Source organism: Manacus vitellinus, unplaced genomic scaffold (assembly GCF_001715985.3).
Source record: "Manacus vitellinus isolate BGI_N305 unplaced genomic scaffold, ASM171598v3 scaffold_26_pilon, whole genome shotgun sequence".
NCBI classification, from domain to species: Eukaryota; Metazoa; Chordata; class Aves; order Passeriformes; family Pipridae; genus Manacus; species Manacus vitellinus.
This window is the reverse complement of record NW_021939960.1, coordinates 1477750-1488449: the sequence shown is the minus strand read 5'-3', so window position 1 is coordinate 1488449 and position 10700 is coordinate 1477750. Positions and strand designations below refer to the sequence as shown.

General features: G+C 54.7%; 1 protein-coding gene across 1 annotated transcript; it reads left to right on the top strand.

Moving 5' to 3' along the window:
* Positions 1-231: 231 nt before the first annotated feature.
* On the top strand, positions 232-9937 carry LOC103755816 (opsin-5-like). The gene is made up of 6 exons (XM_008921805.3): positions 232-300; positions 4082-4169; positions 5786-5948; positions 6504-6631; positions 8202-8530; positions 9335-9937. The coding sequence occupies exons 1-6, from the start codon at positions 232-234 to the stop codon at positions 9887-9889; spliced, it is 1332 nt and encodes a 443-aa protein (XP_008920053.3). The 3' UTR covers positions 9890-9937.
* Positions 9938-10700: the final 763 nt, after the last annotated feature.

Sequence of the window (10700 nt, the reverse complement as noted above, 5' to 3'; positions counted from 1 at the left end):
TAAAAATGAATATGAAGATTTTGATGCTATTCCCATTTCTAACTGGCAACCAGGGGAAAGCTCCTGGTGTGGAGAGAATTGACAAAATGCTCATTCAAGTGATGGTTGTGGCTTGTGCTTTGCCAAGCAGAGACAGGTAAAATGCTTTGGGTGGAAAGCAATACCCAGCTCCAACGGCAACAGGCTCAGTGCAGTGATCCCCCTCTCCTTGTGCCCCCTCTCACTCCGAGCATGTCCTTGGAGCACCACACAGGGCACCGTGGGCTCCTGCCCCGTGTCCCGGCAGGTCTGCAAGGACAGGTGAGTGAGTTACCGGCCCGCCTCCCTCGGGGGGAGGAGAGGGGACAGCCCCGGGGAGGGAAAAGTGAGCCTGGAGGTGCTGAGGCCGTGGAGTGCTGCTTTAAACGACGCTCCTCGTGCCTCAGTTTCTCTTGCTGGGAAAGTCGCGGCTCCGAGGCCGGGTGAGTGCGAGGTGGAGCGGCTAGGGCTGGGCTGGGCGCTTGTGGGAGGGGGTGCGGGGGGAAGGGTGTGCCCCGGCTGAGCTGCAGCGCAGGGCCGTCTCGATGCGGGGACGGTCCCTCAGTAGTCTCCCAGACCGCGGCAGGGGCGGGAGGGACAGTAGCGCGGTGCGCGGAGGGACAGAGCGCGGGTGCGGAGCAGAGCGCGGGCGGGCGAGCTTCAGTGCGGGAGGACAGAGGCCGCGGTGCGGGAGGACAGAGAGCGGTGACGGACTGGGAGGAGCGCCGGAAGCTGTCCGTCCCGCGGTGCCTGAGCGCTGTGGCGGATCCCGCGCCGTCCCGGTTAAGTTCCCCTTGTCGGCGGGGCGAGAGCGGGCGGCGGCCGGGGCTCCCCCAGGAGAGGTGAGGGGAGACCCGGCGCGGGGGAAGCGCGCTGCCCCGGGGGGACGCGGTGCCCCGAGCACCCCTGGGCGAGGGGAGGACTCGTTCCCGCGGGTGCCCCGGGTGTCCCCGGCTGCAGCAGGGCGGGGAGCCCGGCCCCGCGGGCCGGGGATGAGCCGGGGCTGCGGGGACACTCCCGGGGGTGCTGGGGCACAGCGTGGGCAGGGGGTGTCCCGGGGACAAGGGACCGGCAGTGGCAGCCCGGGGTGCGAGCGCTGCTCCCGCGTGTGAGTAAGAGACACGCTCGGGGTGTGAGTGGGGTTGTACCCCCGCAAAGGAGCTTGCAAGAGTCCCGGGTAGGGAACTGAAGCAAAAAGCAGATTTTACTGTCTGTAGTCGGTGGGGATGGGCAGCCCTGGCAGAGGAGAACTCCGTGATTTTGGGTAGGGGTCTGAGGGCTGCCTGTCCTTCAGATCCTGAGCAGTTCTCGTTTGTGCTCTTTTGCTCTTCTGTGACATTTTAAGCCCTGCACTATTTGCCAGGCTGGCAGCAATGTCTGAGCTTCCCCTGTGCTGGGAACTGCAGAAATCGATTCCTGCTCTTTACTATTGAAGGAGTCTGGAGGTCAGTGGAGTTTCCAGGCTCATCAGATCTCCTCCTCCTCTCCAAGGCAGACATGGCTTTGTGGCATGTTGGCTGAAGAAAAGCAACTGTCCCAGTCTGAAGGGGAAATGGTCAAACTCGACAATCACGTGAAATAAAATCTATGATCTTTCACGTAGACAGAGTGTCCAGGACAGCCCAGCCATGCCAGTGCCCTCCCAGGTGCCAGACATAGACGTGGGATGTCAGTCAAGGTTTAGGTTTGATTCTTCCTGTGAACACAAGAATAAGGGCTGGGATGCAGAATACAAGGGTTTCCTGGTAATGTACCTGTGGCAGCAGCTACTTGGAAAACTTCATCTCATTTTGAAGTCTGATTAAATTGAGGGGAAAGCAGCTTTCACAGTCTGTCTCTTCTCAGAACAGAGTCTGAGCAATGGAGCTTAAATCAAATTCAGCAGCAGCTCTGTGTGCCCAGAGACTACGTGGCTGAGCAGTTTGATGTTGAAGGGCTGTGCTGTGCTGGCTGGCTACCCTGAGGAGACAGTCTCGGCTGAATCCCTCCCTGAGGAGCCACAGATCCAGTCTTCATTGAGCACAGTCATGTGTTTGAAATGTTCCTGAGTTGGAAGAAAACTCCTGTAGCTGTTTCTGTCAGAAATTATTGTGAATGTGTTTAATACCTGCACTGATGTTTCTGCAGCTTGTCACTCCATCCACTAAAGTGGACAGCAGAGAGGGAGGCCTGTGCAAGCTTCCCCCATCACATGCTCACCTGAGGGAGAACCTTGGTGGGAGGGGAACCTTTGGGCAGGTTTTCAGCGGACAAGAAGAACCAGAACAGGTTTGTGAATTGCCAGGGAAGCAGACTACTCACTGTCTTGCTTCCACAAGGAAGAAGACCATGTAAGCACCTCCTGGGGCCAGGTGAGAAGAGGTCCCAGCACTCCCCCCTACAAAGGAGCTCAGACAAGTACACCACCTCCTAATTTTTTTTTTTTTGGGGGGGGATGAAGATTTTACAAGCCCTCAGTGAAAGCAGCAGGGGAAAATCTGAGATTTTTCACTAATTTCTGTACTGATCCCAGCTTCACTTGCCTGTCTGCTGCACAGGCAAGTTTACAGGATCCAGTTTATGATTTACTTTCGGGCACAAAAGTGATAGCTCTCCATGTTTCTATAAAACTGATTTATTGTCTGTGTGTCAGTGACATCAGCACATTGATCAGTGCAAGAGGTGCATTTTTATCAGTTCTGTCTTACAGGGAGTGATGTGTGCTTTACAAGTAACTCAAGCACAATCATAAAAATAAGGCCTATCCCAAGTAATGTCAGAAATAGAAGTTCCTCTCCTTCAGATTATTGTCCTTTTTTACCAGCTTGATCTCACAGGACACTTGCAGCTCCCCTGACGTATTGCAGGATGGAGACCTGCCAGAGATCTGAAGGAAATAAAGACCTACTAGCTTGGCCAGTTCTCTTCCTTTTTGCATGTGTGCCTGCATGCTGAGGAGCAGGAACAATTCCTTCCAGACTGTTCGTGGTGGGCCTTGCCCTGTCTCGTCCCCAGTGCAGCTGTGTGACCACAGTCCCTCCTTTCTCCCTGGCTCCGTGTTTATAACGGATGCTTTTGCTAAAGCCTCTCAGAGAGATTGTGTGCATGTGCTGTGTTCAGCTCATCTGCTTCTAAGGACTCTTGAGGAAGATGAAATATGGCCTAGGGGAGAACTGTGCATTATGAGAATTTCAGGAGTGATTTGCCCAGCCCTAAATGAAGGTTGTTTCCGATTAGGTTAATGAAGGACGTTGTCCTCATGGCCAGAGTCACTTGGTCTGTACAGGGAGATATAAATCACCTGTCCCTGCATGTGGAAAATCTCTGCCCTCTGAACAGCATAGGAGAGGAAAGGAGGTTATTTCTGCTGGGCTGTGAAGCACTGAGCATCCAGGATGCTCTGTGGAAGAGATGAACCCAGGAGCCCCCTTTCACCACTGGGACTATGTCCTCCTGCCCCCATCATACTTGGGGTGTGCAACCTCCAGCCCCTCCACCTCCTCTTCTCCTACTGGACTCACTCTCCTCTGCACCAACCTTGCTTCCAGGGTGAGTGGCTCTTTGGGGGCCTCCCCGGAGTCTGGGACATCTCTGCAACCCTCTGACCCCTCAGTTGGGTCTCACCCAACTTGCACCATTGCAGGGCTCTCATCACCAGGACCTGCAGATCCCTTCCTTGCAGTCTTGCAACAGAGATGGGCAGAGCAACAAGTGGCTCAGTCCCCCAGACAGAGCTATAGCTGCCCAAATGTGTGTGTGTTTATCCCAGAGGCACAGGCTGGTATCTCAGTGCACACATCCAAAATGTGCCTGTGGGAACTCTGCACCGTTTTTATCTGTTGTTGAGGGGAAAGAAAGAGTCACTTTCTCAAAGAATTTTGAAGAGAAACTTAGAAGCTGATGAGTAAGTAGCAAAACCTCCTCCCTCCTTCCCTTTCCACAGGGTTGGTGCCACAGGCAGGGTTAGCTGGGGCTGGGGTTCCACACAGCTGACCAAGAGCTGTCCTCCCAGAAACCAAGGGAGCTGAGCACGCCTTCATTTGCCAGAATTCACTCTCACTTGTATGTGTATCTTGCTTTGCAGATGGGAAATGTGTCCAACATCTCGGTGTTCACCTCCACCTTATCGGAGAGAGAAGACCTGATTTTTGGCACACTCTATTTAGTCTTTGGTAAGGAAAGGCCTGTTATCCCTGTGTCCCTGCTGCAGGCAGCCCAGGTGCTGCCTGCCTGCCTTCCAGAGACGTCCAGGCCTTTTCAGCCGCTGATGCTTCCAGAAGTGTCCAGTCGTTAGCAGAATAATTAAGCTGACCCTTCCCACATTACTCAAAATGATGATCTGGCCAAAACTTGGTGACTGCATTCCCCTCTCAGGGGAACTGCAAGTGCCTGCTATGGTTTCAAATATTTGGAAAGTTGAAGAATAACTTTTGAGGAATGGGCTGTAACTCCTATCACAGCCACCCAATGTGAGATGGGCAGGGACTCTGTTGGCATCACCAGCTTCGTGTTTGTTGAAGGGGATTTGGACCTCGAGCTGGCCCTTGCTCTCAGCAGAAGCTGCTGGTGAAGGTTCTGTGATTTGGAGTTAGTGGCATTGAAAAGCCAGCAGGCAAAACTGAGGGGCTGGGCCTCGCTCTGAGGTGGCCCAGACCTGGTTGGTGTGGGCCAGAAGTGAATGATGGGCAAAGAAAAACCTCCCAAGTCTTCTGAGCCCTGAGCGAGTTGTCTCCCAAATGCTAGAAGAGGTTTTTACATCTGTGAGGACGGGGAACCCAAAGGGTTCACACCACTGGACTGACAGCAGTCCTGCAGGCACCTACAGCTGATAAAATGTGCTTACCACAGATGTGAGACTCACTCTGTGGGAAAAATGCCTTGTGAGGCTGGGAAGAAGGACAAACATCTCAGCATTCTGCCCTCCAGCAAGTCCAAAGCCTCCAAAGCTTTTTATTTGGCCAGGTCCCATGTGAGAATCCTGTTCCTGAGGGGAACTTTATTGTTGGCCATTCAGCAGCTTTGGAAGCTGGTTCTTACCATGGGATTTAATTTACAGCCTAATCCATTAGGGAGAAACTCTTATCCTGCCCAACCTGCCTAAAGAGCAGCAAAGATTCCCCTTCTGAGGACACGGAAACCTCTTTTCCATGAAAGCACAATTACATAATAAAAAAGAGAAAGCCCTTGTTATAAAACTTTAATCACCACTGTTGATTTAAATACACTAATAGCAAACAGAGAGCCTTCTTTTGTTTAGTCTGGATTTTCCTTGATCTTCATAGTTCCTTTCTTCTTGTTTGTTTTGTTACCATGATATTGGACAGCACAGAGTCACAGGAGTGACACTGCCAGGAAGAAATTACGAAGGGGAAGGGGCCCAGCTCCTTGGCCTCACATCAGAGGACAATTGCACAAAGCCCCTGTTATTTATCTAGCTGGAAGGAAGTGTCCCCCTTGCTCCTTCCAGCTGGAAGAAGTGACTTTGGCCAGATCCTGCACCCGGAACCCACTGCAGTGTCATCCCATCACTGCCCTCCTACCAAACACCTCTGTAGGATCTCAGGAAGGGGAAGGGATCAGATCCAATGTAAAGCAGCTCCAGATGTGCTCACAGAGCTCTGCGGGTCCCATGGGCTCCCCTGTTCAGCCCAGGGTCCAGAGAGGGAAGCCTGGAGCCCTTTCCAGGCTCCATAAAACTTCTCTGGTATTTGCTTCCAAACATCTCAAGATGCTCCTTGTTCCCTTCCTGGCTCTGTTACACACAGCACTTCCTCTGCCTTCTCCACAGGCATCATGTCCTTCTCTGGGAACTCACTGCTGCTGCTGGTGGCCTATCAGAAGAGGTCCTTGCTGAAACCTGCCGAGTTCTTCATCGTCAACCTGGCCATCAGTGACCTGAGCATGACGGTGACGCTCTTCCCCTTGGCCACCTCCTCCTTCTTTGCACACAGGTACCTCATGGAAGTGGCAGGGGGCAGTTTGCAAACCTTGTCTGGAAGTGGGGAGATCCCTTATAGGGGGTGCAGGGGGGCCCAGGCCTCAGCCTGGTGGCACTGGGGCACTGTGTAAGCTCCCAGACATCCACCCCACTGCGGGTGCTTTGCTGCTCCCCGTCCCTCTGGTTCCTCACACAGACCTGCTGTAAAAGGGGGGGGTTGATCTCCGAGCTGGCACCACGTGGCACAAGCACTGCAGTGGTGTGTGCCAGCATGGAGCAGGGCAGCTCCTGCACCTGTGGCTCCATCTGTCCTTGTCACTGGGGTGCTCAGAGAACAAATTAGCAGCGAGATCACGCCCATGTTTTCTCGGTCAGGTGCTGGTACCTGTGCAGCCCATTGGAGCCACCCCACATGTGCCCAGCTTTGCTGCTTGTGTGGGACCAGCAGCTGGGAAATTCCCAGCCTCCCTGCGGAGCAGGGACCATGGAGATGACTCCTGTGGCAGGGCTGTCATCCAGCTGCCCTGGGCAGGGGGAGGGATGGGTTCACTTGCAGCTCTCCTCGCAGGTGGCTGTTTGACCGGGCGGTTTGCACCCTCTATGCCTTCTGCGGGGTCCTGTTCGGGCTGTGCAGCCTCGCCAGCCTGACGGTGCTCAGCACGGTTTGCTGCCTCAAGGTCTGTTACCCAGCATATGGTAAGTGCTGGGATGCGTTACCTGATCCATACCTACACCCCTCTCTGTCAACAGAGCCCCCTTTCTTTTTTTTTGGCAGTGAGTCAGATCCACCTCTTCTGGAAAAGTTTTGCCCGGAGGCAACCCATTCCCAGTCAGTGCACTGAGTCTTAGAATCACAGAAACAAGTTTAGATTGGAAAAAGTCTTTAAGATCACAGAGTCCAGCTGTTAGTCCAGCAGTGCCAAGTGCATCACTAACCCATGCCTCAAGGTGCCACATCCACACAGCTGTACTAGAGCAGGTTGCAGATTTTTGAACAATCGTTCACAGACTTGAGCTTAGACCAGAGCAGACTCTACATCTGGGAAGCCACAAACTCTGGCAGAGCAACAAGAGCTGCCTTCCCCAGTCCCTGGTGAGAGAGCCATAAGCCAAATGTATATAATTCAGTGAAATAATTAATACAGGAGGGCTGGGTTTGCAGTGTTGTAGCTCCTGTCTGTAGCCCTGTTTCCACCTGGATGTCCTCCACAGAGCTAAGGTGAATGTTTGCACTGCAGAGAGCACCTGAGGAAGCAAGGGGGCCCAGGGGTGTTCTCTACTCATTCCCTACACAGCTCCTCCTCTAATTTGGAGTTCTTAATTTCCTCAGCTCAGCTGCTAATCCTCCTTCTAGCATGCATCTTCAGAATACACTTTGCATTAAAGACCAAAAATAGAAATAAAATGGGAAATCAGAGGTAATAGTTTGATTTGCAGCCCAGCACCCAGGGTCCATCCTCTCCCCTCTCTCCCAACTCACTGCCAGTCTGCCCTGAGCCAGTGGCCACTGCCAGCCACCAGCATGCTTTGTCCCCAGCAGCTTTCAGTGCCTCAAGGGCGATGCTGGAGCAGAGTCACCTTGGTTATGTGCCAGCACAGCAGCTCAGGAGGTGACTAAAAAGGTGGGAGGAAAGATGAAGATGAAAGCTGGCTATTGAAAGGTAGCCCAGGTGCTGGTGGCTTTTCCCTGAGCAGCTTCTGCTCTCCATTGGCCTGTGCTGGGCAGTCTGACACAGGGGGCTTATCTACAGCCCAGCCCACCTTCTGTGAGGAAATGCATAATCAAAATGTGCTTTTAGTTGCTTAGTTTCAAATAAAAATGTTACTTCTATGTATGGTTGAAGGTTTAGCACTTTATAGTGAGTTTTAGAAGATCAGAGAGTTTGAGATTTGATGGGGGAGATGGGGGGACCAAAAGTTAAAAAGTTAAAAAGTTAAAAAAACCCACCTCTGCTAGAGTTTCAGTCCAGCCCTGCCCCTGCCCCATGTCCCAGGCAGGGGCAGCTGCCCAGCCACCCTGCTGGCTGCCCGTGGGCTGTGGGTGCAGTGTGTCCCCACGTGTCACACGCAGCCCCTTCCCAGCGAGATCACCCCCCCGGAGGCCAAAGGGGCTGTGGCCGATCCTGCCGCTCGCTGCTGGGCTGGGGCCAACCCTGACGTTTGTCTCGGCTCCTTGTGCCAGCACCTGCAGGTGTGGGTGGCTCGGGGTTGCAGTCCCCTCTCTCCACCACGAGAAGCCACCCTCACCCCAGTCCCTCTGCCGCAGGGAACAGGTTCTCCCTGAGCCACGCCGCGGTGCTGCTGCTGTGTGTGTGGGCCTACGCCCTGACCTTCGCCACGGCCCCCTTGGCCGAGTGGGGCAGCTACGGCCCCGAGCCCTACGGGACAGCCTGCTGCATCACCTGGGAGACCTCGAGCAGGGAGGCCACGCTCTACATCCTCGCCCTCTTCATCTTCTGCTACCTCCTCCCCTGCCTCCTCATCCTCGCCTCCTACTCGCTGATCCTGTGGACGGTGTGGGTGTCCCGGAGAGCCGTCCAGCAGCACACGTCCCCCCAGCGCAGAGCCCGCAGCCTGCACAGCCTGCTCCTCAAGGTAGGGGGGATCGGGGGGCTGCAGGGCCTCGGGGTGCCCCAGCCCCCCCACCCCGTGGGCAGGTGAATGCAGCAGGGCCCCTCCTGCCGCGTGTCTGCTATTCCTGATAAATTCTCCAGGTGTTTGTGTCAGTGTGGGTAATAACATATTTCTCGTTTAAAGCCATCAGGTGGAGGAGTTTTCATTTTAAATTACATTGGAAAAGATCAGAAAGGAGCTTGCATGAGTCATTGTTCCCCAGACTACAAGCTAATACTATAATTTACCAAGGATATGTCAAAAAAAAAAAGTGAATACCCTTTTAAAAAAAACACAGCATGAAAGAAAACAGCTTGCAAGCCTGGCAAGACTGGCAAGCCGTGTCTGATCAGGGGAGAGGGGCTCAGCACAGCCCATTTCCAGGCATCCCAGTCAACCCACATGCCAGCACACAGATTGCTGGAGGGATTTTCAATGCTTCCAAAGGCTGTTGGGGTCTGATGCTGACCTGGTCCCAGCAAGGTGTCTGGGTCCTTTGTACCCATCTCCTGTGGAAGGCTGAGGTAATTCCCAAGTTTCCCAGGTGGGACAGGGTGTGAGTTGCCTGAAGTGAGAGCAGGTTTATGCATGGGGTGTGCTGAGTTGCTGCCCTGATGTCTGACATCACAGTGCTCCAGGGTGACAGGTGCAGAGGTCCTTTCCCTGGGGATGTGAGCACTGTTTGGGGTCCAGCTGCACATGGCTGAGTTTTGGAAGGGGTGTCAGTGTCCCGTGTGTGCCACGGGAGGCTCCTGGCACCACCATCTCCATTTCCTTCTCTTCCAGCTGAGCGTTGCCGTGTGCCTGGGGTTTCTGGCTGCCTGGACCCCCTATGCCGTGGTTGCCCTGTGGGCACTGCTCGGGGACACCAGCCAGGTGCCAGCACTGGCCTTCGTGCTGTCGGCCGTCTTTGCCAAGTCCTCGACACTCTACAACCCGCTGGTGTACCTGCTCTTCAAGCCCAACTTCCACAAGTTCCTCTCCAAGGACAGGGTGCTCCTCCAGGCCCTCCGCCCCCTGCTCTGCTGCGGCTGCCCGAGCACAGCACTCCAGCCCTTCCCATCCCCGGGTGTCAGTGACCACGCCGGGGCTTGCAGAAACTGCAACGACGCTTTTGAGTGTTTCAGCAACTACCCCAAGTGCTACAACCCGCCCCAGGCACCCAGCAGCTCCCCCCTGCACGGTCCCCTGGCCATCCTGGCCGATGGAGCTGCTTGCCAGCCGGGGCTGAAGAGGACAGTGCAGGTGATGGTGCTGGTCACACGGAAGAGGTCGGGCCTGGGCGCTGTGAACGTGGCAGGGGAAGCCCTGCCATCAGCCCTGGTGAAAGACCTGCTCTGAGCCTGGCTGTGCCCAGCTCTGTCCTGCCAGCACGCTGCAGGACAAACCCAAACACAGCATTTCTCTCACCCACGTACCCAGCGAGTCCCCAGATGTTCTGTAGGTGAAGTGATGTGAAAATGTAAGACCAGCCTTGCCTCCCACTCTGGTTTGGCTCTTGCAACTCTGAGCCTGGTCTTTGCACTTGAGAAAACAAGGATGAAACCAGACCCTGAGTGCCTGAGATCTGCCCAGGGTGCAGCCCAGGGTAGTCTCTCCTGTCGTTTGCTCTCTGGGCCCTTGGCCTTTGTTTTTCATCCTGGTGCTCTGATGACCAAGTAGGAACTTGGTTGTCTTAAAAACTGTGCCTGGCAGGGCAGGCTAGGGGCCAAGAGGCCCTGAGGGGCATCTACCTTCAGTGTTGGCTCCTACAGCCCCCACAACCATGTCCTCTCCTGCTGGGGAGCAGGACCATGTCACACAGCTACCTCACTTGGGATTATGAAGCACCTCCCTATAGCTCTCAGGGACTGCTCTCTGTGCCCGCTGTGCTACCCCACTCCCTCCATTTGAATGAAACCCACCACTGTCATGTGTTTAGAGCAAGGATCTGGGGTTACAATAATCCTGGAGTGACTAATGGCAGTCCCAGGTTGTGGTCTCCAGGCAGGGATTGACAAATGTGTGGCTGAGCAGCATCCTGGAGATGGGGCTGTGGCCACAGGGTATCCCTGGCACAGGAACAACAGGGCAGCAGCTGCCAGGGCAACAGCATCCTACAGGATTGAGTCAGCCCTTGGAGGTCAGTGTGGGCAGCACACTCACGGGGAGG

Bases quoted from the DNA above. Each gene is read 5' to 3' on its own strand.
- LOC103755816 (XM_008921805.3), top strand. From the start codon at position 232: ATGTCCTTGGAGCACCACACAGGGCACCGTGGGCTCCTGCCCCGTGTC. The intron at 301-4,081 runs GTGAGTGAGTTA...CTTGCTTTGCAG, and splicing joins CGGCAGGTCTGCAAGGACAG to ATGGGAAATGTGTCCAACAT. The intron at 5,949-6,503 runs GTACCTCATGGA...CTCTCCTCGCAG, and splicing joins TCCTCCTTCTTTGCACACAG to GTGGCTGTTTGACCGGGCGG.